This window comes from Hirundo rustica, chromosome 3, assembly GCF_015227805.2.
Source record: "Hirundo rustica isolate bHirRus1 chromosome 3, bHirRus1.pri.v3, whole genome shotgun sequence".
Classification (NCBI taxonomy): domain Eukaryota; kingdom Metazoa; phylum Chordata; class Aves; order Passeriformes; family Hirundinidae; genus Hirundo; species Hirundo rustica.
Window position 1 is genome coordinate 111490467 of NC_053452.1, and position 26680 is coordinate 111517146.

The 26680-nt window shown below is 42.4% G+C and overlaps 1 protein-coding gene across 4 annotated transcripts; it reads left to right on the plus strand.

The window, feature by feature from the left end:
• Window positions 1–2035: 2035 nt before the first annotated feature.
• On the plus strand, window positions 2036–24997 carry LOC120750431 (24-hydroxycholesterol 7-alpha-hydroxylase). Of its 4 annotated transcripts, none has more exons than XM_040059139.2 (12): window positions 2036–2250; window positions 9024–9159; window positions 9948–10122; window positions 11714–11863; window positions 12731–12824; window positions 14261–14359; window positions 16224–16314; window positions 17341–17474; window positions 18307–18402; window positions 20244–20332; window positions 23163–23250; window positions 23973–24997. In XM_040059139.2, exons 1-12 carry the CDS (start codon window positions 2074–2076, stop codon window positions 24042–24044), a joined length of 1401 nt encoding a protein of 466 aa, XP_039915073.1. In that variant the 5' UTR covers window positions 2036–2073; the 3' UTR covers window positions 24045–24997. The 4 variants fall into 4 exon arrangements, with proteins under 4 accessions (XP_039915073.1, XP_039915074.1, XP_039915075.1 ...); XM_040059140.1 differs by having other exon boundaries at window positions 2037–2250; window positions 20231–20332; XM_040059141.1 differs by lacking the exon at window positions 20244–20332 and having other exon boundaries at window positions 2037–2250.
• The last annotated feature ends 1683 nt before the right edge of the window (window positions 24998–26680 follow it).

The window sequence follows — 26680 nt, forward strand, 5'->3', positions numbered from 1 at the left end:
ATCACTGAGCATTAACCACTGCCCAGCCCAAGGAAAGCTTGGCAGTGACTGTTGCACCATCGTACTTGTCCTCCTCACAACAGTGCCTTGCATCTCATGTCCTTCACCAAACCACATCCTAAAAGTACAACCTAAACAAAACAAACTAAAAAGGCCAAAACAAACACAAAAGCCTTTAATGAGTATCTTCACAGAGGCTTGAGGGCTTGTCTTGCCTGTATACATACAACACTTTAAACACACTACTCAGTCAGTTAATGAAAATATGCCATGCATGTAATGAAAATACGCATTTTCTTCAATATTACAAGGCCTTTAGCTCTCTTATCACTTTACCCCTTTATAGGAAGAGAAATAATTTAATGGATAAAATAAAACCAGGAAATAAACATATAAAGAGCTGTGGCAGCTAAACACCAAAGTGTAGAAATACCACAGTTAACAGTGATTTATCTGTTTGTTCCAGACAGTTTGCAAAATGGAGATCAACACCCTATTTGTCACAGCTGATGTATGTGAGCTTGTTCTTCTGCATCTAAAACCAACCTGTAACATCCCAAGGTATTTCAGAATGACTGTTTAATGAAGAACATACCCCTGGTTTTCACAGCTCTTAACCTCCTACTATCCTCCTACTATTCTGCTGTGCTACTTTTACTGTACTGCTTGTCTGCACAGATACAAACGTTCCGGTTTGTGCACCTATTCCTCTATAGGAAGGGAGTTAAACTGTATTTGCAACTGTGTTTGTTTAGGCCCACTGCCTCTTGTCCTTTCACTGGGCACCCCAAAAAGAGCCTGGCTCCATCCTCTTTGCACCATCCCTTCAGGTGTTCATACACACTGAGAAGAACCCCCTGAGCCTTCTCTTCTCCTGACAGAGCTGTCCCAGCTGCCTCAGCCTCTCCTCAAATGACAGATGCTCCAGCCCCTTTTTGGCACTTCATTCTTGGCAGAGGATCACCTCCCTCAGTCTGCTGGCAGCATTTTCCCTGATGCAGCCCAGGGTGATCCTGCGTGCAAAGGTCCATCTCATGTTCAACATGGTGTCCACCAGGACGCCAGATCTGAGAAGTTCCTGTCCACCCAGGTGCCCCCTCAGCCTGTACTGGTGTGTGGTGTTCCTACCCAGGGGCATAACTTGGCATTTTGCTGAACTTCATGAAGTCACCTGTGTTTTTGTCAGGAAAAGCTGGACCAAGGGATCCTTGAGGTCCCTTCCAAGCCATTATTCTGTGATTTTGAGATAAGTCCCTATCTGCCTGTTTTCCAGTCTGCTGAGGTCCCCGAGTGGCAGCACACTCATCTGGTCTGTCAGCCACTCCTCCTGGTTTTGTACTCTCTTCAAACCTGCTGAGGGTGTGTGGGGGTAGATTCTGACAGCACTTCCTAGGGTTTTTTAATACTTAATGTATTCTGTGAGTAATTTTGATGTGCCACTTTCACTCATACAAAGAAACTAATCTGACCTCTGAAACCCTGTCCTCTGGCATGGCACTGATATAATAGAGATAACTGGCAGGTTTTGAATTGTCAGTTCAACCTCAGAAGCGTTTCTCTGCTCCTCAGATACTGGCCACACGTCTAGCCTTTAATGAGATATCTCAGGCAGGTGAGAGATACCTTTCTTAAATTTTCTGCTTCAGGTGGTACCTGCAGAAGTTTCTTGCCATCTGACTTGCTGAAAGCTAAATGTCTACAGATCACAGGCTCTCTGCTTTGTAATCTCAATATTGAAAAAAAAAAAAACCCGAATTTTTCAAAAATTGAGAAGGCTTTGCACTGCTTTTCCAGTGTCCCTGGCTGTGTCCCTGGCTGCCCGGGTGGCCTTCCAGCAACGGGCGCAAAGTCCAAGGATGTGCCACAGCAACGTTTTGCAAGCAGCGGAGTTGATCCTCATCCCAGAGCAGAGCAAGGGCCCGTGCCCTGTGCCGCTCAGTGCTTTTGCCGTGCCGTGCCCGCGGCCGTGCAGGGCCGGCGGGGCCGGGCACAGCGGTGCCTGGCGATGAGCTCGGAGCGCGGCCGAGCCGGGCGGAGCGGCCGCTGGGGCTGGGGCGGGCGGCGAGACGCAAAATGGAGCTCGCTGTGCTCTTGGCAGCGCTCCTGGGACTCCTCATTGTCAAGGCTCTTTTGTTCCAGCCGAGAAACCCGAGCTCCCCTCCTTGCATCAGGAGCTGGATCCCTTGGTTTGGAGCCGCGTTTCAGTTCGGGAAAGCTCCTCTGGAGTTTATAGAGCAAGCCAGGAAGAAGGTAATGCGTGTGCTGGCCTGCCTGCTCGTGGGTGCGTGCTCAGGGTGGCTGCCTGCCGGGGGAAAGGCAGCCAGAAACTTCTGCCTTCTTTTGCACTTTCCTGTCACGTTTTATAACGTCGGGAGCATTTAAATGGGGAAGAATCGGCGTAGTACCACCGGCGTTGGTGAGCTGTGGATCTGATCCAGGCACGATCTCTGTGCTGTGATCATCCTGCTTGGACCTCTGCCGTTTTGCTTTTGCAGTCTGGCTGTGTGTTAATCTTGGTTTCAGATAATGTGAAAGCTCTCTGCCAAGGGCTGGAAACTCTTCATTTGCATGCCTGAACTTAGGTGAGATTTTTGAGCACCAGCTGGTGTCCCTCAACATTCAAGCAACACAGACGTGCTTGGCAGACAAAGCTTTCCAGCCTAAAAAATCTTAGCCAAATATGAGGGTCAGGATTTACTCCCTGGACTTGAATTTTTTTTCTGTGTCTGTCAGATAGAAAGAGATCAAATTCTCAATTTTCTATTTAATAATAACTGAAATAAACCCGTTTCCACTTTCATTCAGGGATTATACCATCTACTACTACAATGTTGTCAGCCTTGAGCGTTCCATGTTGAAGGATAACACAGCCCACTACTTGCAAAAACTAGCTAAAAATGAAACTACTGTAACATCCTGGATTTTGAAACAAAGCAAAACAAAAAACCCAATAAATACTGGATGTCTAACATTTGCTTTTTTCATTTTGAACTACTAGATTTCATATTTGTATTGTTATAAACTCGTGATGTTAAGGCAGAGGATTAAATCTGATCTTTGAGAACAACAGAGCTGTCAATCTTGTATTGAAGCACATTGGGTGAATTGAGAGCTAAGGTCAGAGGTATGATCTGGAGTTTCTTGGCTTCTCTGTGCTTGACAGGCCAGTTTTAATTTTATATTACTATTTCTTTCCTTTAGCTTTTATCTGTGCAAATGCACACTTACTGGCTCGGGGTTAATTAATTTTGGTGTTCATTTGCCTGGAGACCCTCTAGGCTCCAGGTTGATGCTGTGGCAGCTGCTGACACATCTTCACACACTAGAAACACCTGAAGGACTCTATAAACCTCTGGTTTTGTTGAGACAGAAACTAGAACAAGAAACATTTTCACTGTGTGAAAACTCAGAGCAAAGAAGGAAGAGAAGGCTTTCTGACATCTCTCCACTATACTGTGTGTTTGCTGGTAGGACCTTTCCTTTGACTTTTACTCCAGCAGCTCCTTGTGACCTCTCCCTGTGGTCCCTCTGAGCCAAGGGGGGATGTCTCCATCCATCCCTCCTAGGTTGGTCACCTGCCTGCAGCACCATCACCTGACAGTCTCCCTGTCTCTGAAGAAGGCCATTTGTTTGTTGTCCCCTTCCTCTCTTTAAGCCCGCCTCAGGCACTGAAAGTCTCCCTCCCTTCCCAACTCCCACACTGGCATGCTGTGCTGAGGCCAGGAAAAATAAAGTCTTCTCCTGCCTTCTCCCTTTTAAAAGAGTAGGCACTGTTGCAGAGTGCAGCCAAACAAAACACGTGCTGCTGCCAGAGGAGTCATTAACAGGCACTGCAGGCCTTGCAAAATACATCTGCAATAATTCCAAGCTCCTTGATACTGCCAGAGCAGGGTTAAGTGTCCTTAGTATGACCAAGCTGCCCGTGTAAAAGGTGTTGCAGAAACAGGCTTCAGGCAGTGTGAAACCTCTCCATCTCTGCAAGGTCAGAGATCTTCAGGAGAGACTCACAATGAGAAAATTCCTCCCCTGGATTAATCCTTCAGGCTGCCAAAGTGACACTCACCTCTTTCATAATTCCTTTCTTACTTAATTCCTTTCTTCCTTAATACCTTTTGTGGCTGCCCTTCACCATTTTTTCTCTCAGGTCCTGGGTAACACAGTAAAGTTCCACTGCTTCCAACCTGCCCTTTGCTTGGAGTTTGCTGCTTCTATTTTCCTCCCACGGAAGAACACGTGGGCTGGAAGAATTGTCTCCTTTCCCCCTTGTGTCATCACTGGGACTAAGAAAAGAAAGTTCTCCTGCCCTAATAAAATATTTAATCTCTTGTCTAATAAAAGATACCACCTCTTCTCCTAAAGCTGCCTGGTGAAAGAAGTTTTGCAGCCGTCTGGAATGGGCAGGGGGAATAACCAGAGCCACCATGCAACATAAAAGACAGGGTGAGCTGCTTAATGCGGGGTTCAAAGGATGTGGCTCCCCACTTCTCTTGGCAAACATGGTAAGAGTTAGTAAGGAATTTCAAATTCTTCTCATCAGTTTGCTAATTAAGCAAACAGGAGAAGTTCAGTTAAACCCAGAATATTGTTCTGCACTGTTGTAGGGACCTGTGGGATCCATACATTCCTCTCAGAGAGTGTTGGTCTGGGACAAGGTGCCGTGTCCCAGGACTCTGGGCCTGTTTGTGGCTCTGTGTGTGGCTCACTGCAAGGACACGTGGATGGGGGAGAAGGCTGGGGAAGGCTTCTGGTGGAGCATTTCCATAGTCAGTGTCCGCAGCTGAGTCACTGAAGGTCTGAGATTGGTCCCAGGTGTAAAAGACCAAAATGCTGCAGTCCCTGAACGGGAAAGGAGACGTGGAATTGACCCTGTGTGTGCCCCCCAAGGGAGAGGAAGCCCACCCAGTGCTCCCAGCCCCCAGCAGGGCTCTTGGTGCAATGCAGCTGTCTCAGCTGAGAGTGGTTGCCCCCTGTCAGTGCCCATGGGGAATATGAGTATTTCCCTGATTTTCTTTGAGATTTTAGAGAACATCTTTCTGAAGTTTTTCTTTCTCTGGAGTGTTACTTTCCTTGGGCTTGAATCTGCCTCTCACTTTGGCACTGAAGTGTTTTCCAATCTTTGGAAAAAATTAGCTTCCATGAGTGAAAGCAGTAAATCCTAAGAGGGTTTTTATTTTGCATTCTCTCTCTCTCTGTGTTGTGAGGTCTCCTTAAAAGCTGTTTCAGAGCAGTAACCTGGGTGCAGTGCTGGCAGCAGAGCCTGCACTCTGTTGGTACCTTCCCATAACACAAGTGCAGAACTGCCCCACAGCTTGTTCCAGGAGCTGATTTTATTGCAGTGTAACATCAATGTAATTACACATTTTGACAGATGATCAGTCTTCAGTTGTCTGTCTGGGACAGCGGCCATCAGGGATGGTCAGTAACATGGTGTAAGGAGCACACCCAGGTGAGAGTATGCAGCCTCCTGCTTTTTCTTCCCAGCTCCTAGTTTAGGGATTTGCTAGGCTGGAATTTGCAGCCAGATGATTTGACCTAATCTCTTTTGTTACCCTGTGTATAATTTTGGTTTCACAGCAATGCACAGTAGTGAATCCATAATTCAATCATGTCCCATATGAATAAAGTATTCTGTCTGATTTTAAACCATCTAACTCCTAATCTCAAGCCCATTAGCTTTAATATTATGAGAAACTGAGAATAATGATTATATTTTCCTCTTTTCCTGGGTTCTAAGTCCACTTAATCTCCTTTTATTGAAGTATTCATGCATGTTGTGCATCCCTTTGACACTGACTAGCTCAGAATATCCTGCTGAGATGGAATGGACAGAAACACAAATTCAGTTGAAGATGCAGGCACGGGATGGGTTTAGATGTTTGTTGTCCTTTTTCCTCTCCTTTCCTAGCAAGATAAGAGCTCCAGATTAATTATAATACAATGGTTTGGGTTGGAGGGAACCTGAAAGATCATCTCATTCCAACACCTCTGCCATGACAGGGACAGCTTCCACTATCCCAGGTTGCTCAGAGCCCCATCAACCCCTTCTCTGGGAGATTCTCTCTTCTTCTTTCTCAGGGGGAAACCCATGCCAGGGCCTCGCCACCCTCATAGTAGAGAACTTCTCCCTAATATCCAATGCAAACCTATTTGCTTTCAGTTTAAAGCCATTTCTTAGTACCTGTAGAATAGATTTTGGAGTAATTTGAGAGTGTCATTATTCTAAGCCTTCTTCTGTGATATTTCTAGGCTTTCTCATTGTTTAGACTCTCAAATGACTCCATATCATGAGTAAGCTTTCAGTTCTTCTCCCAAGGAATGACTTAGAAAAGCTTCTAACACCGCACAACCTTAGTCTCCCTAAAAGCTGTACTGGGCTCTTTTTCAGTACATCATATTTATCCACTACTAATCCCAATCTTTAGTAGGGCTTACTGTAATTTTTGGAGTACTAAAATGACTCTTTGAGGCTTCCCAGGTCCTTTTGGCACCACGTCTATCCTCCTGTTGCTGAGGATGATTTAATAGATCACAGTAGGGAGTTCTGCAACTTCTTACTTTAATTCCTTAAGAGTTCTGAATTGAAATATTTATCACTGTTTTACCTAGAACTTAAGTCTATTCTGCTCAATACTTCCTTCAAAACAAGATCTCAGTCCATCACTCTCAGTGAAAGGCTCCAGGGTGGGATTTATTTTACACTGATGTAATCCCTACCTCAGATTCCTTCGCCACTCAGTTTTTTACACCTTGGGTATTTATCAGGCTCAGCAGCACACTGGGAGACTTCCTGCATCTGGCATGCTTGGAAAAGTATTATTGGGAGGCAGATTGCTTTTGTTAGTTTGATTCTCAGACCTTTTTTAGTAGTTTAATTCTGCATTGCATTTATCAAATGTCGTGTTTATTTGGACACACAATTCTGCTTTTTGAAAGATCTGTGTTTGAATATCTGCCCTCACAGTGTTGCTCCGTGACGCCGACTTATTCTGGAGAAGGTCATCTATGGAGCTTTCTTATTTCAGTTTTGTTAAATATTGGTCTAATTTTAATGATTCGAAATAGATTGTGGGAAGTTGGATGAGATTCAAATGCAGATTGTGTGGGTGTTTGCAGGTTACCAAGATGATCACTGGACACACAGTCAATGCTGTCAGTGGAGTCCAAGGGCAGTTCAGCTCCCTCCAAAAACAGGTGTGCAGGAGATGGTCTGGTGGATTGTTTTTTAGGATCCCCTGACTGCCCAGGTTTGATTTCTGTTGTCTATTGTGGGAGCTCAGACATCTTGCTCACATGTAATCGCCTAAAATAAAGTGTTCTGATCTTTAATTGAGTGTGACCTTAATTGAATAATTAAGTGTTATTGCAGGTTGCTATTAGTTCAAATTTAATTTTATTTTTAAAATAGTTTAAGTACATTTTAATGTTAGTTAAAAAATTTTAAAAATCTAATTTTAAAAACAAGCGTGGTACAAATTCACTGATTTTTATCCAGACTGATGATGAGGACATGGACATCGAAAAACAATCTTAGAAATTTAGGTATTATAGAGTCGTAGAACCACAGATTGGTCTGTGTTGGAAAGGACCTTAAAGCTCATCTTCTTCCACCTCCTGCCATGGGCAGGGACAAATTCCAGTGGACAGGTGCTCAGAGCCTCATCCAAACTGGCCTTGAACACTGATTATTAAAACAATATTTTATTTATTTAATCACCCAGAGAGTTTGAACTGTTATTCTTTCTTTAATAATATGCAGTTGAAGGACACAGTCAAAATTCAATTGATGCTAGGAGGAATCTTTTCCTTGGCTTCAAAGAGCTTTTGATGAAGCGGGATTTACACTACAGACACCAACAGGAAAAGAAATGTTTAAAGCCAATGGCATAAGCAATGTGAGCAAGACAGAATGATCTTTTTATGTCTTTTTATGACAGTAGATATTGCACGTTTGTTTTCTAGTTTAGAGTATTTACAAATATCAGGGATCATTTTAACAATGTAGGAACTCAGAATTGAATGCATGTTGCTGAAAGTTTCTAGAGGGCTCTAGGCTATTAGATTAAGGGAAGATGAATGAATGATTTATGGCATCAGAAACCTTTCCTGAATGTCAGTCAATCTGTTCTGCTCAAAGCTTGTTAGCTATTTTGATATTAATCTCTACAAGAAAGAAATCATTGGTATTAGAAGACAGGACAGGACAGGACAGAGGAAAAGAAGGGGAAGGGGAAGGGGAAGGGGAAGGGGAAGGAAAGGAAAGGGAAGGGAAAGGGGAAGGGGAAGGGGAAGGGGAAGGGGAAGGGGAAGGGGAAGGGGAAGGGGAAGGGGAAGGGGAAGGGGAAGGGGAGGAAAGGAAAGGAAAGGAAAGGAAAGGAAAGGAAAGGAAAGGAAAGGAAAGGAAAGGAAAGGAAAGGAAAGGAAAGGAAAGGAAAGGAAAGGAAAGGAAAGGAAAGGAAAGGAAAGGAATGGAAAGGAAAGGAAAGGAAAGGAACGGAAAGGAAAGGAAAGGAAAGGAAAGGAAAGGAAAGGAAAGGAAAGGAAAGGAAAGGAAAGGAAAGGAAGGGGTAAGGCAACCTGAAATATTAAAAAATATGCAGGATGGTAGAGTTTTTGCTAAAACAGTGTAGACTGAAATAGTAGGATTATGGATTTTTACAGTTTTGGTACTTTGCTGTGGCAGCCAGGGGATGCAGTAGATAATCCATCCCTTGGGTTATCTAAATCCATGTAGGTTGTATTATTTGAACTGCAATGTAATTCAAATATAAAGTGTTAATTTAAGAGAAGGAATCTCTTTTAATCTGCAAAAGGTCAGGCAGGCACATACCACATTCCCGTCTGGTCATAAGTCTGCAAATTTTGGTCTGATTCATGTTCATCTTTGTGCAGTTCTGAGCCAAGGTATGCAGAGAGCAGGAATGACCAGGTCCTTCCTCCTGACCTCTCAGCAGCACTGAAGTCGTGCTGGGGCTCCTGCAAAATGTGTTAACAGTGTACTGACAGGAAATCTTTCTTTGTTCCAGCATGGACCTGTGTTCACAATATTTGCTCTGGGAAAACGGTTCACTTTTGTGACTGAGGAAGAAGGAACTGAAACATTTTTTAAATCTGAAGACTTAAATTTTGAACAGGCAGTACAACAAGCCGTCAAGAATGCAGGTAACTGACACCTGTCTCTTTTTTAGAGAAAACCGAATCTAGTTACCCAGGAACATTAAATCCCAACCAAAAGCCTGTTGGCTTTTTGATTGTGCCTTAAATGCTTATTTTAATCCATGACCGTGCTATGAAATGGTGAAATTCAATTTTTGCATGATGGCCCAGTACTGTAAACTAGCCGAGGGATTTGGATTCAGTCTCAAGGAATCTGAAGTGTCTGATCCAGGGACTGTTATTACTTTTACCATCCAGCAACCCCAGTTTGGGATCAGGTCCTTTGCTGTAGCTGTACGCCCCACCTGCTTGTACCTTGTTAACAGCAATCATAGGTATTCCAATCACTTCAGTGGAAAATCAGCTTGCAGCAATAATTAGTTGCTACACAGTAGTAAAACAGTCATTAGAAAAGGATGAGGTGTTTATGAGGATGTACTACTACAGCAAGGAGACACAAACTGTTTTCTTCTTGGGATAAATTATTTTTCACTTTGTTCAGTTTTGTGGCACGCCTGCACATCTCTGTACATCCCACTGGGGGGAAATCTCTGGATTGTTGGTTCTGGCATTGAAGCTTCATGAGGCAGGAAGATGTTATACAGACTGGAAGAAGCAGAGTCATTACCAAAATGTTTACATGGTTACAAGGAAGCTTCCAGGGAATTTTACTTTAGGAGAATGAGGGTTAAGGCATTTAAGTTAAGAGTCAAAAGTTAGGTGTAAAAATGTTCACTCTGTCTTTCAGTGAAAAATTTACTTTCCAAACTGTTTCTGTTTCATTCTGTATTTAGTTTCCGTTCCTGCAGAAGCATTTTATCAGAACCATGGTAATCTCTACAGCATGATGAAGGGAAAGATGAGTCCCTCTAATCTGCACATGTTCTCGGGCACTTTGTGTAAGGAGCTCCATGAGCACATGGCTCACCTGGCCACAGAGGGTACAGGCGACCTCAATGACCTGGTAAGGTAAGGGAGTTTGCAGCACATCTCTAACTCAGGGGTGTCTAACTCAGGGGTGTCCTGCATGGGAGAGAAATATTTCTGTAAAGCAGCTGCAGCTCAGTCTTACAAAAGTTTTGTCAGGATGCTCATCACAGCTTCATGGTTTTAGGTGGCTCACAGAGTGGACAGGGTTTCATGTAAAGGTGTTTCTCCTAGTTAGGAGAAGTATCTGAATTGCCTGTTCGGAAGAAAAAAGAATGTTCCAACAAACCCTGTTTCCCAAAAAATGGGATAAAAGCTTCACTTATTTATAAAGAACATAGGAGCGGGCAAAATGCGTAATCTTCTTCAGGTTGAGAACTTCAATGTTTGAGCCAAACTTAGCTTGAAGCTTAACTAAGATCCTCTTCAATTGACTTGGCTGCCAGAACTTCATGTGAAAAAAAAATAAAATTGTTTCATATGACAGCAACAAAGCTTTTAACTCCTTCTTTTTCCTGATTTTCTGGGACAACACCTACATCTTGTCTGTCCATCTGTACTACAAGTTGAATATTCATGGAATCACAGAATGGTTTGGGTTGGAAGGAGCCTTAAAGGTCCTCTCATTCCATCCCCTGCCATGGACAGGGACACCTTCCACTAGAGCAGGTTACTCAGAGCCCCATCCAATCTGGCCTTGAAGACTACCAGGGATGGGGACAGATACTGCCTTTGGATTGGACCTGTTTCTAGCACCTCACATTCAGATTGTCTTTTGCTACCTTTTTCTGCATAGTATTGTAAGATACAGCTGTTACTGCAGTTAAATCACTCAGCACCTCTCACTGCAGTTACTGCAATTTGGATTACGTGGGGAAAATGTGAGGGAGAGGGGCTTTGAAATCTGATAGGGGGTGATCGGTTCTGCTTTGCTAAACAAGGCAAAGTACTGGAATGCAGCATTCTGAATAATTGTTATTTAGCTGCCTCAGAATGAAATCCATAGAGCCACCAGATGGCCCCCTCCTCCTAATTTTCAGAAAAGTGAGTGCTATTTCCTGAAATACTAATTTAACAGCATCTGGGACATAGCAAAGGCTGCACAAGAGTTTCTTGGAGTACAGGAGGAGGGTCTGAGGAAGCAGCTCAGTCTTTGCAGGATAACAGAGGAGCAAGCATGAAAGAGTGTGATGAAAAGAAACCAAAAGAGCATTATCTGCCCAGGAAAGCTGCTGCCAGAGGAAGGATGTTTCAGGATGTTTGGTCCAGAGGGGTTTATGCAATGCCTAGAAGATTCATGTAGGTTAACCTGAAATGAGAGGGATAATTAATGGGGAGAAGGGGACCTCGGTGGATAGAGCCTTTCTGCTCCTACTCAAGTGACCAAACCCTAACTGGAGAGGTTCAGCCATGTGTAGAAGAGCAGCCTGAGGTCTGTGTATCTCTGCCTCTGTTTAAAATCTGAAATAAATGTGTCAGTGAGGTCTGGGCCTTGTGCCAGCCCTTTCATACTGGTGTGACCCTTGAGTCCCACAGCTTCCAGGACCGGCAATCCAACATGCTGCATCCTGGTCTAAAACTGCTGCAACAACTTCCCTGTGGCCCCTAAATCTTGAGCATCTTGTCCTTGCAGGCACGTCATGTATCCAGCGGTGGTGAACACCCTGTTTGGGAAGGGCATCTGCCCAACTGGTCCAGGTGAAATCAAGGAGTTTGAAGAGCATTTTCACAAGTATGATGAGGACTTTGAATACGCTTCTCAGATGCCCGAGTGCTTCCTGAGGTAAAGGGGCAGAGGTGATGGTTGTGATGTACCCACTACAGACATTTGTCTTGCTGCAGTATCAGCCATGGGAGACATTTCCCCTGGAGGATGATGTCCAGTTTTTATTGATGGTGTGCCCTTTTAGCTAGGCTTTTAGCTAAATGCTTCAAAAAAGTTCTTACCTTGTCTTGTGCATTTTTCTGATATAAAGCAGAAACAACCTGGCTTAGGTGAGCAGAGCCCAGCTTGGACCTGTCAGGGAGCAGCAGAATGGAGTAAAGGGCAAACACCTGAGCCTAAATGTGAGTCCCAAGCTCAGAGGGCCTCCAGTGAGGTGTCTTTCAGCTCTTTTCCACACCTCAGCTGTTCTCCCAGTATCAATTCCAGGTTATGTGGCCGCACTGTCACAGAATTGACCTTGGGTAGAGACACCCAAACCCTGAGGAGGTGCTTCCAGACACTGTCAGGGCTCTCAGGGCCATCATTGCATTTTCAGCACCTCAGAATACCTTCAGACAGAATTGAGGATGCTCTAAGAAAATGGCCTTGATTTTCTTCCAGAGGATAATTCTTGAAAAGATTCTCCTAAGCAGTCTGCCCAAATCAACAATGACAACCTGTAATAAAAAGGTATGAAAATGTAGGAGTGTTGCAGTCCCACACCCTGGCTGCAAGAGGAGGTCTGGTCAAGGCCAACGCCTTGGATGTGCTGTTCCTCATGCCAGTCATCACTTCTCTCGGTCAGACTGACACTTGGCTGTTCTTCAGCTCACTGCTGCCCAGAGGCTTCTGAAAAACAACCCAAGGAGTGCTTCTCATGGAAAAGGAAATGTTGGTTTGTGCTGCCTCAGTTAAGTGCTTCTTGTTTGTTGCTTTTCTTTACAGGAACTGGTCTAAATCCAAAAAATGGCTTCTAAAATTATTTGAGAAAGTAGTGTTGGATGCTGAAAGGACTAACCCTTCAGAGACTGCCTCCAAGGTAAACATCCGAGGGTAGGAAATAAGATGACTTTGTTGTATATTCTGACTGAAGTGATGGAGGGCAGGAATTACTTCAGTTCTGGAAGAAATAATTCAAATCTGTCAGCTTTTGTAGCTATACCCAAATTTTCCAGTATTGCTGTCACCCACAGTAGGACAGACCCATAACTTTGACTCCTGTTCTTCTGTTTAGTTTATTTCAAGCAATTCTGAGAATTAACATCTTCCCCTGGAGAATTTTAAGGCAAGGGTTCAGAGCTATGACCCATCCCCAGCCTGCAGTGCCACGCTGCAGTGAGCAGCTGAAAGAGGTGAGAGAAAGACCCTTCAGTTGTTTATCTGAGGGCACTGTGCTGTGAAACCTCAAAACTTTACATGTGCTATTTATAAACCCTGGTGTAGAGTGAGCAGATCCTTCAACAGCCAGACTGGTAGAAAATAGCAGATTCCTGGATTGGGAGCCAAGTACCCTAAATATTGATTGTGTCAAAGCTGAGATAAGTTGTTCCCCTGGTTATTCTCCTTAGCTCTAGCAGGAATTCTGCTGATAGGGCTGACAAACGTGACGGCAGACTGGCCTGGGAATTTTGATCTATCAAATGGTTGTAAAACAGATCATCAAACAAAACAGGTTTTATTTAGACTTCCAAAGCTTTACATACCACAATTTTTTTAATAAAATAAACCAGATTAGCAGAAAGAAGGAGAAGGCTGGAGAGGAGCTGGTGGGAGGTAAGAAGGTGCAGGAACTAGGAAGCACAAACTTGGCGTCTTGAATTTGAAAAAAATTCAGCCCCTTTTTATTCAAGGTCAGCCTTTTCCCCTCTGAAAAGTAGGCGGGGATCTTTGCCTCAAGTGTGTGGTTGCCCTGTATTTTAAGGAAATGCTATAAACAAAAGCTGATCCTAGAACATTACACAGTTGCTATAGTTTCAAATAATAATCAGCCCATTGAAGTCACTGCTTAGGTCACCAACAAAGTGCCTGAAACTAGGGAGTTTGCTGATGTGTCAGACCATCTCTTTGTAACAAGCACCTTTTTGGCATGAACAGAGAGAACATTTTCTTCATTTCTATTCATTCAGCGGGCTCATTCCCATTTTCAAGTGCAGAGGTGTATAGCAGGGATTGGAATAGAGATTTTTTTTTTTTTCCTTTCTTCCACATACAAGCAACAATAGGGAGTGAGGGAACCCAATCCTCTAAAAGTTTAAGGAGGGATTCATGTGGTGCACTGAGTTCTCCTGGCCCTCTGCCTGTGTGAGTCTCCATTTCTCATAATAGCTGTCATTTCTACATTGTGCCTTCCAAAAAAGCCTTAACTAGCATTACTTCTCTTTGAGAAACTAGTCCTTGAGTTCTAGTAAGTTCTGCCCCAAACTACATTTTAATATATTGTTGGAAATACAGATTATTTTCTTATATTTTTAACAGACACTTCTACAACATCTCCTGGATAACTTGCAGGGGAAACATCTAGCTGCTAATTATGGTCTCCTGATGCTTTGGGCTGCCCAAGCAAATGCTGTGCCTGTAAGTACCTCAGCTACAGAAACACCTTCTCTCTCTCTCTCTTGTTCCAAAGCCTGGATTTGGGAAGGAAAGGCTTTGAAGCAGAGGTCACACACACTCCATGGATTCCAAAGAAGGGATTATCACGCCCACATGCATCACTGCAAATACACCCAGGCTGCAATGTCACAGAAGCAATGACAAGAAAAGCTCTTCTTGTATTTTTCCTAAATTATGTTGTCCCCTGTCATAACATTTCAGGAGCATAAGCCTCACAGCTATTAAGATCAGAGTCTTAAGCTGTGAAGAGCATTTAACTCTGTTTTGAAGCACTGTGGCTGTATTATAGAAAAGACTATTTCAGATACCCTGGTGTTACCAATTGTAAAGAATATCAAAATCATAATATGGAGTAACTTCATCTGCATGTAAACTCTTGAGAGATTTTTTCTCTTTCATTTTTGGGGGATCTGCTGTACAAATGCCAGTGGAAGAAAAGCAATAGCTTGATCCTAGAGCTGTTAAGTTTTGTCTGTGTTAGAAAAGAATTTGCTGGATTAATGATACTGATATAAGTATGCTAACAAGCCCAATATATCTAACACAGCTTAGCCTGACCAAAGACATTTATAGGAATTTCTCTGATGAAAAATCCGTAGCAGCAAAAACATCCTTTATTTACCATGACTACTAAGCTCTTTCCAGCACAGTTATGTCCATTACAGATGTGATTTAGAAAAACATGATAGTGAGTTATTTTTATATGTTCCCCTAACGGATATATCTATGTTTTTTGGAGATTGGATATTTCTGAAGTTTAGCCTAAGGGAAATTCATCCATTTCAGTGAGGTTTCTGCGGATTCACGTGTTGGCGTAAGTGGGAGGCATAGCCTGCTGTCTGTTATCAGGATAACTGACATTCCTTCCACAACACTTACTTCTGTAATATTCAGCTGTAAATAGACATACAGATATTTTTCTGTTTCTCAGAATAGTCACAACCACTGTTCTGGGGAATGGAATGACGAAAGAAAAGGCCTTTCACCTTCCAAGGGCATTTTTTTACAAGCACTTTAAACCCTTTTATCTGAAACAATTCCGTTATCCCTTCTTAGCCCGTGGAGTGAAGCCACAGTGTCCAAGTGCTGTACAGGAAAGCTAAGCTACAAGATTTGCTTTGCAGAGGGAGGGCTGCATCCATATCAGTCTGTTTGGGAAATAACAGTCAGAGTTTCATCCCTCACCCGCACAGATGGCCCACGACCAGATCCACTTGCAGGCTGCACCTCCTGCTAGCTCAGCAAGGGGAGAGAAACTCCTGGCATTGCTGCCAGTCCTTCTGGTTTCATCCTACTTAAGAGGATTTTCTCCTTTCCTAAATTTCTTGATTTTCAACTTCATTGCATAATCAGTTAGCAATTTATTTCTAAAGGGGATATACTACTCCTTGTTTTGCTGTTAATTAAAACTTTTCCTGACCATTTTTCATGTCCTACAAATTATTTAACCTAATTTCTGCAAATGCTAGTATGAATTTTTTTTTCATTCCTGCAGCTAAAACTAATCATGCACAATGATTTAGTAGTTCATTTAACACCTAGTTATTTGAAAATAAAGGATTCTGTGTTTCAAAGCTCAAGGCCAAAGCTATATTATGTTCACTAAAGATAAGTACACAGCAGATGACTAGACATAATCTCCCAGGAGCTGAGCCCTTAGATACAGATTTACCCAGGAAGCACAGCTCCCCATGCATCTCAACTACAACAGGCACATACAAGAAAAAGTGCCCATGTTTTCACCTGCCTCTGTGATTTGCCAAAAAGATACTGTCATTTTGTTCTGTGTTCCTAAACTCAAGGCCTTATTTCCATGTCTGCTTAGGTTGCATTTTGGACCCTTGCTTTCATACTCTCTAATCCTGCCATTTACAAGAAAGTCATGGAAGACCTGGCTTCTGTTTTTGGCAAAGCAGGTAATAAATACGATTTTGTCATTCTGGAAGCTGGAAGTGATTTATCCTCTGTTTGCTCAGCACAGGGCACACTTGGTCAGAGGCTGGGAACAATGAGTGTTCCTGCTAAGGGTGCTACTAATAGCATAGAGTCCAGCTCTCAGGTCTTTACTCAGTATATACCCAAGATGTATTTTTAAGCAAAAACACCTCTGATGTTAGCAGAAAGAAGCTAGGAAAAGGAACAGTATATGTCTTCATTCCTATAATTTAAACTTAGATTTGTATTTCCCAGTCATGTGCTTTTTCCAGGCACCCATGACAGGGTCAGATGAGATCTTTCAGTTCAGGTGCTTTTAATGGTGTGCTGTTCACCAGTCACAGCTATTCACGGAAAAAAAACAGGCCAGGAACTGTTCCTTTTCTGTCATCAGAGGCAAATATTTCCAGCATGGTTCACCCCACATGAGCAACCTCTTTACCTCAAAAAGCAGTCACCTATTGGGAGCTGTCATTCCCATATGCAGTCCCTTGGACCAGAGTTAAGCTTTCACAGAAGACTCTTTGTTGACATGAGCCAAAACCATATCTAGAAACTTGTCAGTAATTAACCAATAAAGAAAATACATGAAGCCTTTCTCCTGGCCTTGTTTCATTTGCTAATGTTAACAGAGCCCAAGACCTCAGCCACGGCTTCTTGTCTTGGTGCCTACAGTCCCCTGAGATTTCCATGCAGTGTCCCATGAAAGCACAGAAAAACTCTGAAGACTTTTAACTTCCAATATGACTTTATTTGGTTCCTTCTGTCTAATACCATATATACACCTACTTTAGAGTTATTGAATTATGTTCAGTGGCTTTTTTAAAATTTTGCTGATTTGGGTCCATTTATTTACTTTGAAATATAAAGACAATTTTGGGTGTAAACAATGCCTTGAAGTCTTGAAGTATTTCACCCACAGTCCTAAAGCAAGACATGCCAGCCTGTATCAAAACAAGTATGAAATATAATTTTTACATGGAATCTTCTTTCTCACGCCATATCAGGTAAAGATAACCTGGAAGTTTCGGAGGAGGACCTAAAGAAGATCCCTTTCATTAAATGGTGCACTTTGGAAGCCATACGGTTGAGGTCTCCCGGTGCAATAACCAAGAAAGTCATAAACCCAGTTAGAATTAAGGTGAGGTTTGGTTGTGGGGTTTTTTTCCCCCAAAGGATGCTGTGTGATTTGTCTGGAAAGGGGCCTCCTGATAGATCTGGGTAAAATTACAGTGGTAGAGATATTCCCCAGCCTCACATGTAGATTGTTTTTAATAGATTCGTTCATCATCATTAATTTACGAGTGGTTTGGATTTTCTGGCTTACAGTCTTGCCATCAATTTTGAACTGATTTCAGATTGAATTGAACTGATCTGCAGATACTGATGGCATATAAGACAGGAATCAGACACAAGAAGTATAGAAGGAACCACATTTTAGTAACTGATAAGACTCCTTTTTGTCCTCTTCACTACCATTCAGAAGAGAGGTATCAGCATTCAGGAATCTTGCAAGGAGATGTTTGGGAAAAAAACCTACACTCTTAAGGAATCGGTGCTCATGACTATTTAAGAGTACTGATGAAATAGTAATATCTGCAGTCATAGAAGACTTTCTTTGAATTTCTTTGCATTGTAGGAAGTGTTTAACAAAATATTTAGAAAAAAGAAAACAGCTCACATGGTAAATCAAGAAGCATGAAAGACAGAAATAATGCTTCTTATCTTTTGATACCTAATAAAAACCAAATTAGAACACAAATAATCTTTCCACCTTCCCCACTATTTAGGTTTTATGGAAAAAAATAGCAACAGCAAGAAGAAACTTCAAATATGTAATATAGCCACCATGGCTTTATCACCTTCACTAGTCTTTTCTTAGGATCTTCTGCTGGTGGAAGAGAAGTACCAAGGAGGGACTATTTTGTGAGATTTTTTTTGCTATTTTCTTACATTATTTTTCTTCTTTTCAGAATTTTACCATCCCTGCAGGTGACATGCTGATGTTGTCACCATATTGGTTGCACCGTAATCCAAAATATTTTCCTGACCCAGAAATGTTCAAACCTGTAAGTTGTCGCTTCTGGTGTGGATATTTTTCTGTCTTTTTTCCTCTTCACTTACTTGACAATAAAAGCATATGGACAAATGTGCTTAAATCTGTCTGAGAATGGCCTTGAATACAGAGAAGATGTGCACATAAAGGAGGAGCCTGTAGGAATAAAACAGACTTTATTTAAATTCAGTGACATATTTCAGGTAATATGGTACTACTTTAATATCACTTTGATCCTGACCTTATCACTCTCTGTAACTCCTTGAAAGGAGATTGCAGCCAGGTGCGGGTCGGTCTTTTCTCTCAAGTAACAACTGATGAGAGGAACCAGCCTCAAATTGTGCCAGGGGAGGTTTAGACTGGATATTAGGGAAAATTTCTTCACTGAAAGAGCTGTCAGGCATTGGAATAGGCTGCCCAGGAAGATGGTGGCATCACTGTCCCTGGAGGGATTTAGAAGATATGTAGGTGTGGCACCTGGGGACATGGTTTAGTGGTGGATTGGTAGTGCTGAGTTAATGTTGGACATGTTGATCTTAGAGGTTTTTTCCAGCCTAACCAGTTCTGTGATTCCAAGTATTCTCCTCTCCCTGCCGGATGATTTCTTGTAGGTATTATCTCTGCTAATTCAGTAGTTAATCTAGTTTCTTGATTATTATTCCACTGCAGGTGGCTGTGTGGGCAGGCTTGTAACTGCTCTTTTTAGCACCATCCAATATGGAACAGTTTGTCTTTTTTATAGAAATACATCAAGGAGTAATTTAAACAAAATTTCCCTTCTAGCAAACTCTTCCCGATTTGAAATCCCTTTTAACAATTCCTGCTTCTTTGAAACCTGAAGCTGAAACTCTGATGCAGCAGTTCATTTTTTTGAAACTCTCCCTTTTTTTCATGAGAAATAGATGAGTACCCGTTAGACATTGTCATTCCAAATGTATGACCTTGCTTTATCACCACTGACATTTTTTTTCTTTCTTTATTGGATTTTGATGCTGACAGGTTTCTTCCTCAGAAAGCTCTAAACAGCCCTAGCTGGAAAAAAACCCTCTAAAATAGATATATGTAAGATTATGTCTTCTTTGGGACAGCTTCATCAGAGGAGCTCACCACCAGAAGCTTGACAGGGTGTTACTTGGCAGAGTAGCTCTGAGTTTGTGGAGGCTGGTACAGTTTCTCACCCAGCAGTCATGAGATTTGCTTCTCTCAGTGTCACTCACCAAAACTTCTGTCCATATTTCCTTGTTCCTCATCCTATTCCTCTCAAAGCAATTTAGGATGGAGCAGGGATCCCTTTGGGTACAGACAAGCTGGTTTTTTGTAGACAATCATTCGTCTTCTCACACACTGGCTTACACCAGCTGAAGATCATAGACCTTACATTTGTCTGTGCAGAGTGTCTCAGAAATGTGGAGTTTTTCGCTCAAGATGTGTGTGAGCTATTTATGTGTCACGTGTGTCATGACACAGTTTTGTGGCTGAGGCTTCCCTCAGTACTGGTTGAACATTTGCATTTCTAGATATATTTAAAAAGAGAAGGTAGCATTTCAATAGCTCAAGATGCAGAATTTAGGAAAAGGGGAGGTATAGGATAACTGCTTTAGGGGTACTTCTCAAAACTTCTCCAGCATTTTTAGGCACCTAAATGTGTTTCAAATGGGACCCTCATTTCTTTCCCTGATTCGGTGTTGACTTTTGGATCCAGACTCTAATACTTACAGGTTGAATGCAAAAAATGGTATTAGTGCAACTTTGTATTGAGGATTAGCTGTCCAAGGTCATTTTTAGCCTGGAGAAATAAAGTTAAGCTTTATTTATATAAGGCTGATTTAGAAAAAAAAAAGTTTCTTCCCACAGGATCGTTGGAAAGAGGCAAATTTAGAGAAGAATGCTTTCTTGGACAGCTTTGTGGCATTCGGAGGAGGGAAGCATCAGTGTCCAGGAAGGTCAGTGAAACAGCTGGAGTTTATTTATTCCCAAACCCTGCAGAGAACAGCTCTCCTAAGCTGGGCTTCTCTTACTCTTGGAGATAAAGTGTTTGCTTTGTTCTTTGTCAGTCTCCTAATGTTCAGCATCATCTACACCTTGTTTAAACTGATCTGAAAGTGGTTTAATTCCTGGAAAAGACAGGTGAAGTCACAATAACAGGCAGAATCTGAGCCCAATGTATCAAGGGATATCAAGGAAATTCAGCCTGGCTCTGCCCCTGCTGAGGTGTCTTTTCATCAAGGGAGAGTTGCTTCACTTCAAAACACACCATTTTACAGACACAGTTATTTAGGTTGCTTTAAACCAGTTGTAAACAAACCTACAGAACATTTCTCAGATCTAAGAATCTCTTTCGATCCTCTGTGATGCCATTGACATCTCTGCTCATCTTCAGGTGTCTTAACTGGCTTCTCTCTGTTTGTATCTGGTCTTTGCATTAGGGCACACAGAATTGTATAATGGCTTAAATTGCAGATCCTGTTTCATTTAACTCCTCCAGCAATGCCAGCCTTGGTACTTCCTGCATTCCTTTTGCTGTTTTCTCTGCTGTCCCTCTTCCTGGAACAAGTCCCAGGGAGCCAGCTGCTTCTTGTTCCTGTGTTCAAACATCTCTGTGCTCAACCCTCTGCCTTCAAAACGTGGGCTTCTCTGAGACAAAAGTGACCAAGAATCGTTAAGACCCTAAGATTTTACCTGAAGTTTTATGTGAAGCAAGCAATCTGGAGGGTGTTGCAGTGAATATGGATTCTGGAATCTGCACCCTATGGCAGGCTAGATATGAGTGCCAAATAGACTTTGTGGAGGCATTAAAGACATGAGAAAAATGAATAAAACTGCTTTCACCGTTCAGGCTTGCCAGAGGGAAGTGCTTATTCACTGCTGTACCTTGGTGGCTTGTACCACATTCGTGGGCTAAATCTGAGCACAGCCTCACTCCCAACAAGGGCAACAGCAAAATTCACAAGAGACATCTGCAGGTACAGGGAAAGCTGTAAAACAGTATTTCTGAAAGCTGCTTGTTTATATATCATGACCTATATCTTTGTTCAGGCTGTTTTCTGGACTCTGATAACATCTTTCAAATAAGTTTTTGTTTAGAAAGAAAAGTATAACATTTCTGCACAAACAACAGATGGAGAATCTTTTTCTTGCTGAGAGACAGAAAGGCCCTTTCAGACCCTTTGGCAGTCCACATAGTAACACACACCTTCGGGTTTTTCAGCAATAATTTTAAAAGAAAAATGTCATGGTCTTGAAAAAAAAGAAAATTAAATCAAGGGTTGCATGCAGGATTCAGGTTGCAGATTTCCTTCATACAACTGAAAGAAACAATAACACTTCAAATTTAAGATGCATTTTTATTTATTTCAGTTCTGAGGTTTATAAATGAAATGTATGAAACATTTAATTTCTCCGTTGCAAAAGTTCAGCATAAAATTAAAAGCTAATTTAATTAAACTGAAAGCTGTCCAATATTCTACCAAACTGACGTGGGAAGAGCTCCCAAAAAGCCATTTCTGTGCTGTATTTTTTACCTAAAATAAAAAATTGATGTAATTTTGACTAATTTGGTTGAACCAGGTGGTTACTGCCTGTGTGACTGTGCTTGTCTTGCATGGGTGTGTTATCCCCCTCAAGCACTGGGGTTCAGGACCCTGCTGTGCAAACAGCTGGGGCTAGAAGGACCTACCCTTGCATGGTGCTGCAGGCTTGGAGCTTGGGCTACCTCCCACCTGAGCTGGGCTAAAAGTCATCAAAATATCTCTGCACTGCATTCCCCTGAGCCAAGGCCACCAAAAGCTCAAGGTAATTCCAACATGAAATCACAGGGAAAATTTGGGTCTGAAGCTGTGCTGAAACAAACAAGGATCTGCCCATTCCAGAGTCTGGGGCAGCTCCATGTGCTCCATGTGCAGAGCCTGGTGGCTCTGCAGGAGCTTCCTTGGGTCTGTGAGGCTTTTTAGCTTCCCTTCACACCTGCCAGGCCAACTCCATGTGCAGCCATTTAGCCTCTTCCCCTGTGAATTCCCCCACAGCTGTTTTATCCAGGTTCCCCAGCATTTCTCTGTAGAGGAGCAAGGTGGTGTTACTGTATTAACTGGGTATTTAAGACTTATATCTAAACTCTGCAAGTGAGCCATCCCGAGACCTCGCATACGTGCACACTGGTGAATGCAGAAAGCTCTTGTACACATCAGCGTTAAAAACCAGTAGCTTGAGGATTTCACCTGCAGTTATCCAAAATCTTCTCCGGCCTAAGAAAGACTTTTGGGAGAGTTTTACAGAAAGAAGAAATCATGCCCTTGGGTCTCCTACTGCATCCTAATGCTGACGCATTAATAATAACTCCCACTGTCACCGCTCTCTGATGTCACCAGGCTCCCAGCTGCATTATATAACTTTATATAGCACGATTAGTCATATGGCCTTTTCTGTTTAACTGCCTTCTCACTCCTAGGAAGTTATTTCAAGTCAGCAAGTGTTAGGAGAACATAAATGTTTATACAGTGGAAAAATCCATAGTGATAAGGAGCTGGTTTAAAATAGGTGTCAGAGGGATACTGTCAGTCCGGTGTTTCACCAGAAAGAAAGGGCAGTCGCCACGTCGTGTCTTTGCCAAGTAACAAACCCAAACAAACTACCGCAGTTTTCCTATGGAAGGTAAACTTCTAGGCGGAACTAAAGCACAGAGTGTAAAATGTGTCAGACAACCCTGTTTCTTACCTGATGGTAACACACATGTGATGTCAGTCTGGAGGGTCAGCGTTTTCCTCCCTTTTCTTGCAGGTGGTTTGCGATCATGGAAATCCAGCTGTTTGTTGTGCTGTTCCTGTACAAATATGAATTTGTGCTGTTGGATGTAGTGCCAAAGGAGGTAGGAGATCCATGCACTTGTGTAGAATCCCCCACCTTTATACACTACATTTATCAGGCTCAGCTGAACAACCATGCTCAACTGTAGCTAAGTAAATATTGAGAGGAGTATTGTAAAACATGTAATGAACAACTTGATCTTTGTTTTAACTCAGAAAATCCAGAGAAATTCCAGCAATTCCAGTTAGTGGGGATGCACTGCCTATACAACAATGTGCTTACAAGAATGTTTTGTCTCATCATTGCCTAAACATTACACGGATTTGATACTTGTTGCTCACAAAAACAGTAAATATGGAACAGGATCATTAATTCTTTAAAGATACGGAATCACACGTAACACTTGTAGTGCTCTTCTATTACATATGGAAGGTAAGTGATTAGGGTAAGGCTGAATCAGCAGCTGTGACACAGAAAGGTTTTACATTTCATGGAGAATGGCACAGTCTCTACTTCATTATTTGAATATTTTGCAAGTATTCAAAACTGTGAGTGTTTCTTAAGAGCTCCTGTGTCACCCTGACAAGAGTGACCGGAATAATAATTAACCATGAAGCCCCTACTCAGTGGCTTTGGCAAAGCCAAGAAATAATTCTTGGTATTTGGTCTTGGTTCTCTTAAGACTGAAGATGCAAGATTGTTTATATCTTAATGTTAAAGCAAGTGGCAATTCCATTAACTGAACTAACTGAAGTGTTTTTTCTGATTTTCTTCTTTCTTCAGAGCCCTTTACATTTGGTGGGGACGCAGCAACCCATGGCACCATTACAGGTCCGGTACAAATGCCGGGAATGAAAGTTGTCCAGCACTGACCTTTCTTTGCCAGCCCATGCTGGATGGGTGAACCACTGAGCTGCTTCCCAGTCCCACATCTTCAGACAGGTTCTCTGCCTGTAGAGTTCTTGATTTCAGCTTTCAGTGCTGTACACTGTGCTGTGCCAAACCGCTGCAGTCGTACCTGTGCTCTCCCCTGGCTGCCCACTTCCCAGTGCTTCAATCCAGTGCTCCCCTGCTGCATTCATAATTTGTGGGTCACTTATTCACGGAGTTTGCAAATCTGATATGCTAAACTCTCCAACCAAACATTCAGAACCAAAAGCTGCAGAGTCTGGAAATCCTGTGTGGAGGCTGTGCCAGAACCAGTGGAGAAGCAGCTCCCTTGTGCCAGGTCCCTGCTTCCTGCAGGGCACTTCAAAGCAAGGCCAAAGTGGTACAACAAAATCACATTGGTAACAACAAACAGCTCCCTGATGCTGGTGTGCACAAAACCCAGTACAGTCTGAGCAGAGACCTCTGGATCAGCTCCACATCCTGATAAACTGTGGTGACTTGTGTGTCACTGCCTGTGTGGGCAGGTGAAGGTCAGGCCTGCTCTGCTTACAACCAGTGCCAACTTCTTGCAAATAAAATGAATTTGTAATGGAAAAATTGCAGGCATTCAGGATCTTGTTCCACTGGAGCACCTAAAATTTCTGCTGAGCTTTATTTTGCTCCGAAGGATTCAGAATCGGTCGTTGCATGAATTTGCAATAAAAGTTTGACCTTGATGTTTGGCTTCCAATAAAAACTAATAGCAAGCAAAGCTGTTCCTGCTCATGAGACTGGTTGTCTAGTATCTAGAACACTTTGCTTTCCCTACCACATGAATTATAGAACAAATAGCACAAATATAAGAATATTTAATCCTGTAAAGAATACCTAGTAAAAGCTGTTTGAAGCAGCTGTCAAGTAAGTTCAGATACCAACACTTTAACTGCTGTCAGATTTCACATACAATAATAGCTGGCATGTATTTTTAGTCTTATAAGTAAAGATTATTCATAATTTTAAAAGTATTTGCAAAAAAAAAAAAACCAAAAAAACAACTCACACAAATAGACTTTCAACAACAGTACAAACTATGGGAATAACATGCATAGGAAAATAACACATTGTATAATTCATTACATGGTTGGCTTACCTTCGTGATGGATAGAACAACTTCAGTGATTTATATGTCTGGAAAATGATTCATCCAACTTTTAATTTAGCCCATAATGGTTAACTGTGCAAAAGCTGCAGTCCTTAATTGCAGTTCCAGTGTCTCCTCCATAACTGAAAGCCATTCACCTGGATTTCATGCATGGTATTACCTGGAAATATATATTTTAAAATTTGGAAATTACCATAATATTTTAAGGCCAGGTTGGATGGGCCTTTGAGCAACCTGGTCTAGTGAAAAGTGTCCTAGCCCATGGCAGGGGTTTGGAATTGGGTGGTCTTTAAGGTCCCTTCCAACCCAAACCATTCTGTGATTCTGCGATGATTTTTTCCAATATTTTGCATTCACAGACCTTCACTCCAGTCTGCCAGAGCAGGGGCAGGATGAGGCCACTGGTGTTTGTCTGAATGCTGAGTGTTTCTGTCTGAGCTGGCCACTGGAAACATGAGGGCTTACACACATTTTACACACCTCTTGATGTGTCTGCTGGACCCAGGGTATGGAGCTGCAGCAACCTCGCCTCTGGGGATTTAGCAACTGAGATTTAGCAACTCATGATCAGTCATGAATCAGCCATGAAATCATGGGTCCTGAAAGGCAGGACATATTCTTATTGGAAGTGCAGGCTTTTGCAGGAAAGAAATACCTGTTCATGGCAGAGGTGAAGAAGAGTGGGCCTGATTATGGAATCCCATCACTGCCCTGTGGTGGATGACAGCTCCAGGCACTCGCTGTACTTTCCAAGGTGGAAAAAAACAAGGGAGGTGGATTAGTAGAGCAATGTGGTGGTCAAGTGATAGAGCTAAAAGGGGTCTTCTGCCTGGAAATAATCCAGAAGCTTCTGGGGGAGGGAAAGACTTTCCCATGGGACAGGGTTAAACAGGCATTAAAAGGTCATCACGATACCCTGTGCAGGAGTGGATTAAGAGTATCTAAATTATTCCTCTTCAAGTGCTTGTCCAATCTGCTTTTGGCAGCAGTGCCAAATTTCTCTGGGTGATCTGTCCTCTTACCTGACTCCCTGCTGTTAGAAAGCTGTCCTGCATAGCAGTAGCAGAAGTCAGAATAAGGTTTTATCCATGCCATTACCACAAGGCTCTAAGAAGCTGAAGACTTTTAAGCCCACAGAGAAATTAAATGTATTTCAAGCTCCTTTTTTATTTCTACCTTCTTTATGAAGACTGGATGTTTAAGGGAAAGTAGTTGAACATCCCTCAAAAAACATCTTAGAAAATGTAATTGTTACTCTTCCAGAGGTGGCAAAGGCCAGATCTACCTGATAAATTGTAATGTTGAAGTCAGTGAAACAGTGGTAGGAGTTGTCTGAATGAGACAGGAGATCTGCTGTTACAAGGAATGGGAAATAAAACTCTGTTACATGAATTTTCCTTTAATAATTGTGTATCAAAGAAATATTTCAGGGGAAAAACATAAGGAAACTAACACATTC

Excerpts from the sequence above, each read along its gene's own strand:
- LOC120750431 (XM_040059139.2), top strand. The coding sequence starts at position 2,074 with ATGGAGCTCGCTGTGCTCTTGGCAGCGCTCCTGGGACTCCTCATTGTC. Across the intron at positions 9,160-9,947 it reads ACAAGCCGTCAAGAATGCAG|TTTCCGTTCCTGCAGAAGCA; the intron begins GTAACTGACACC and ends TTCTGTATTTAG. Across the intron at positions 18,403-20,243 it reads ACCCAGAAATGTTCAAACCT|GATCGTTGGAAAGAGGCAAA; the intron begins GTAAGTTGTCGC and ends TTCTTCCCACAG.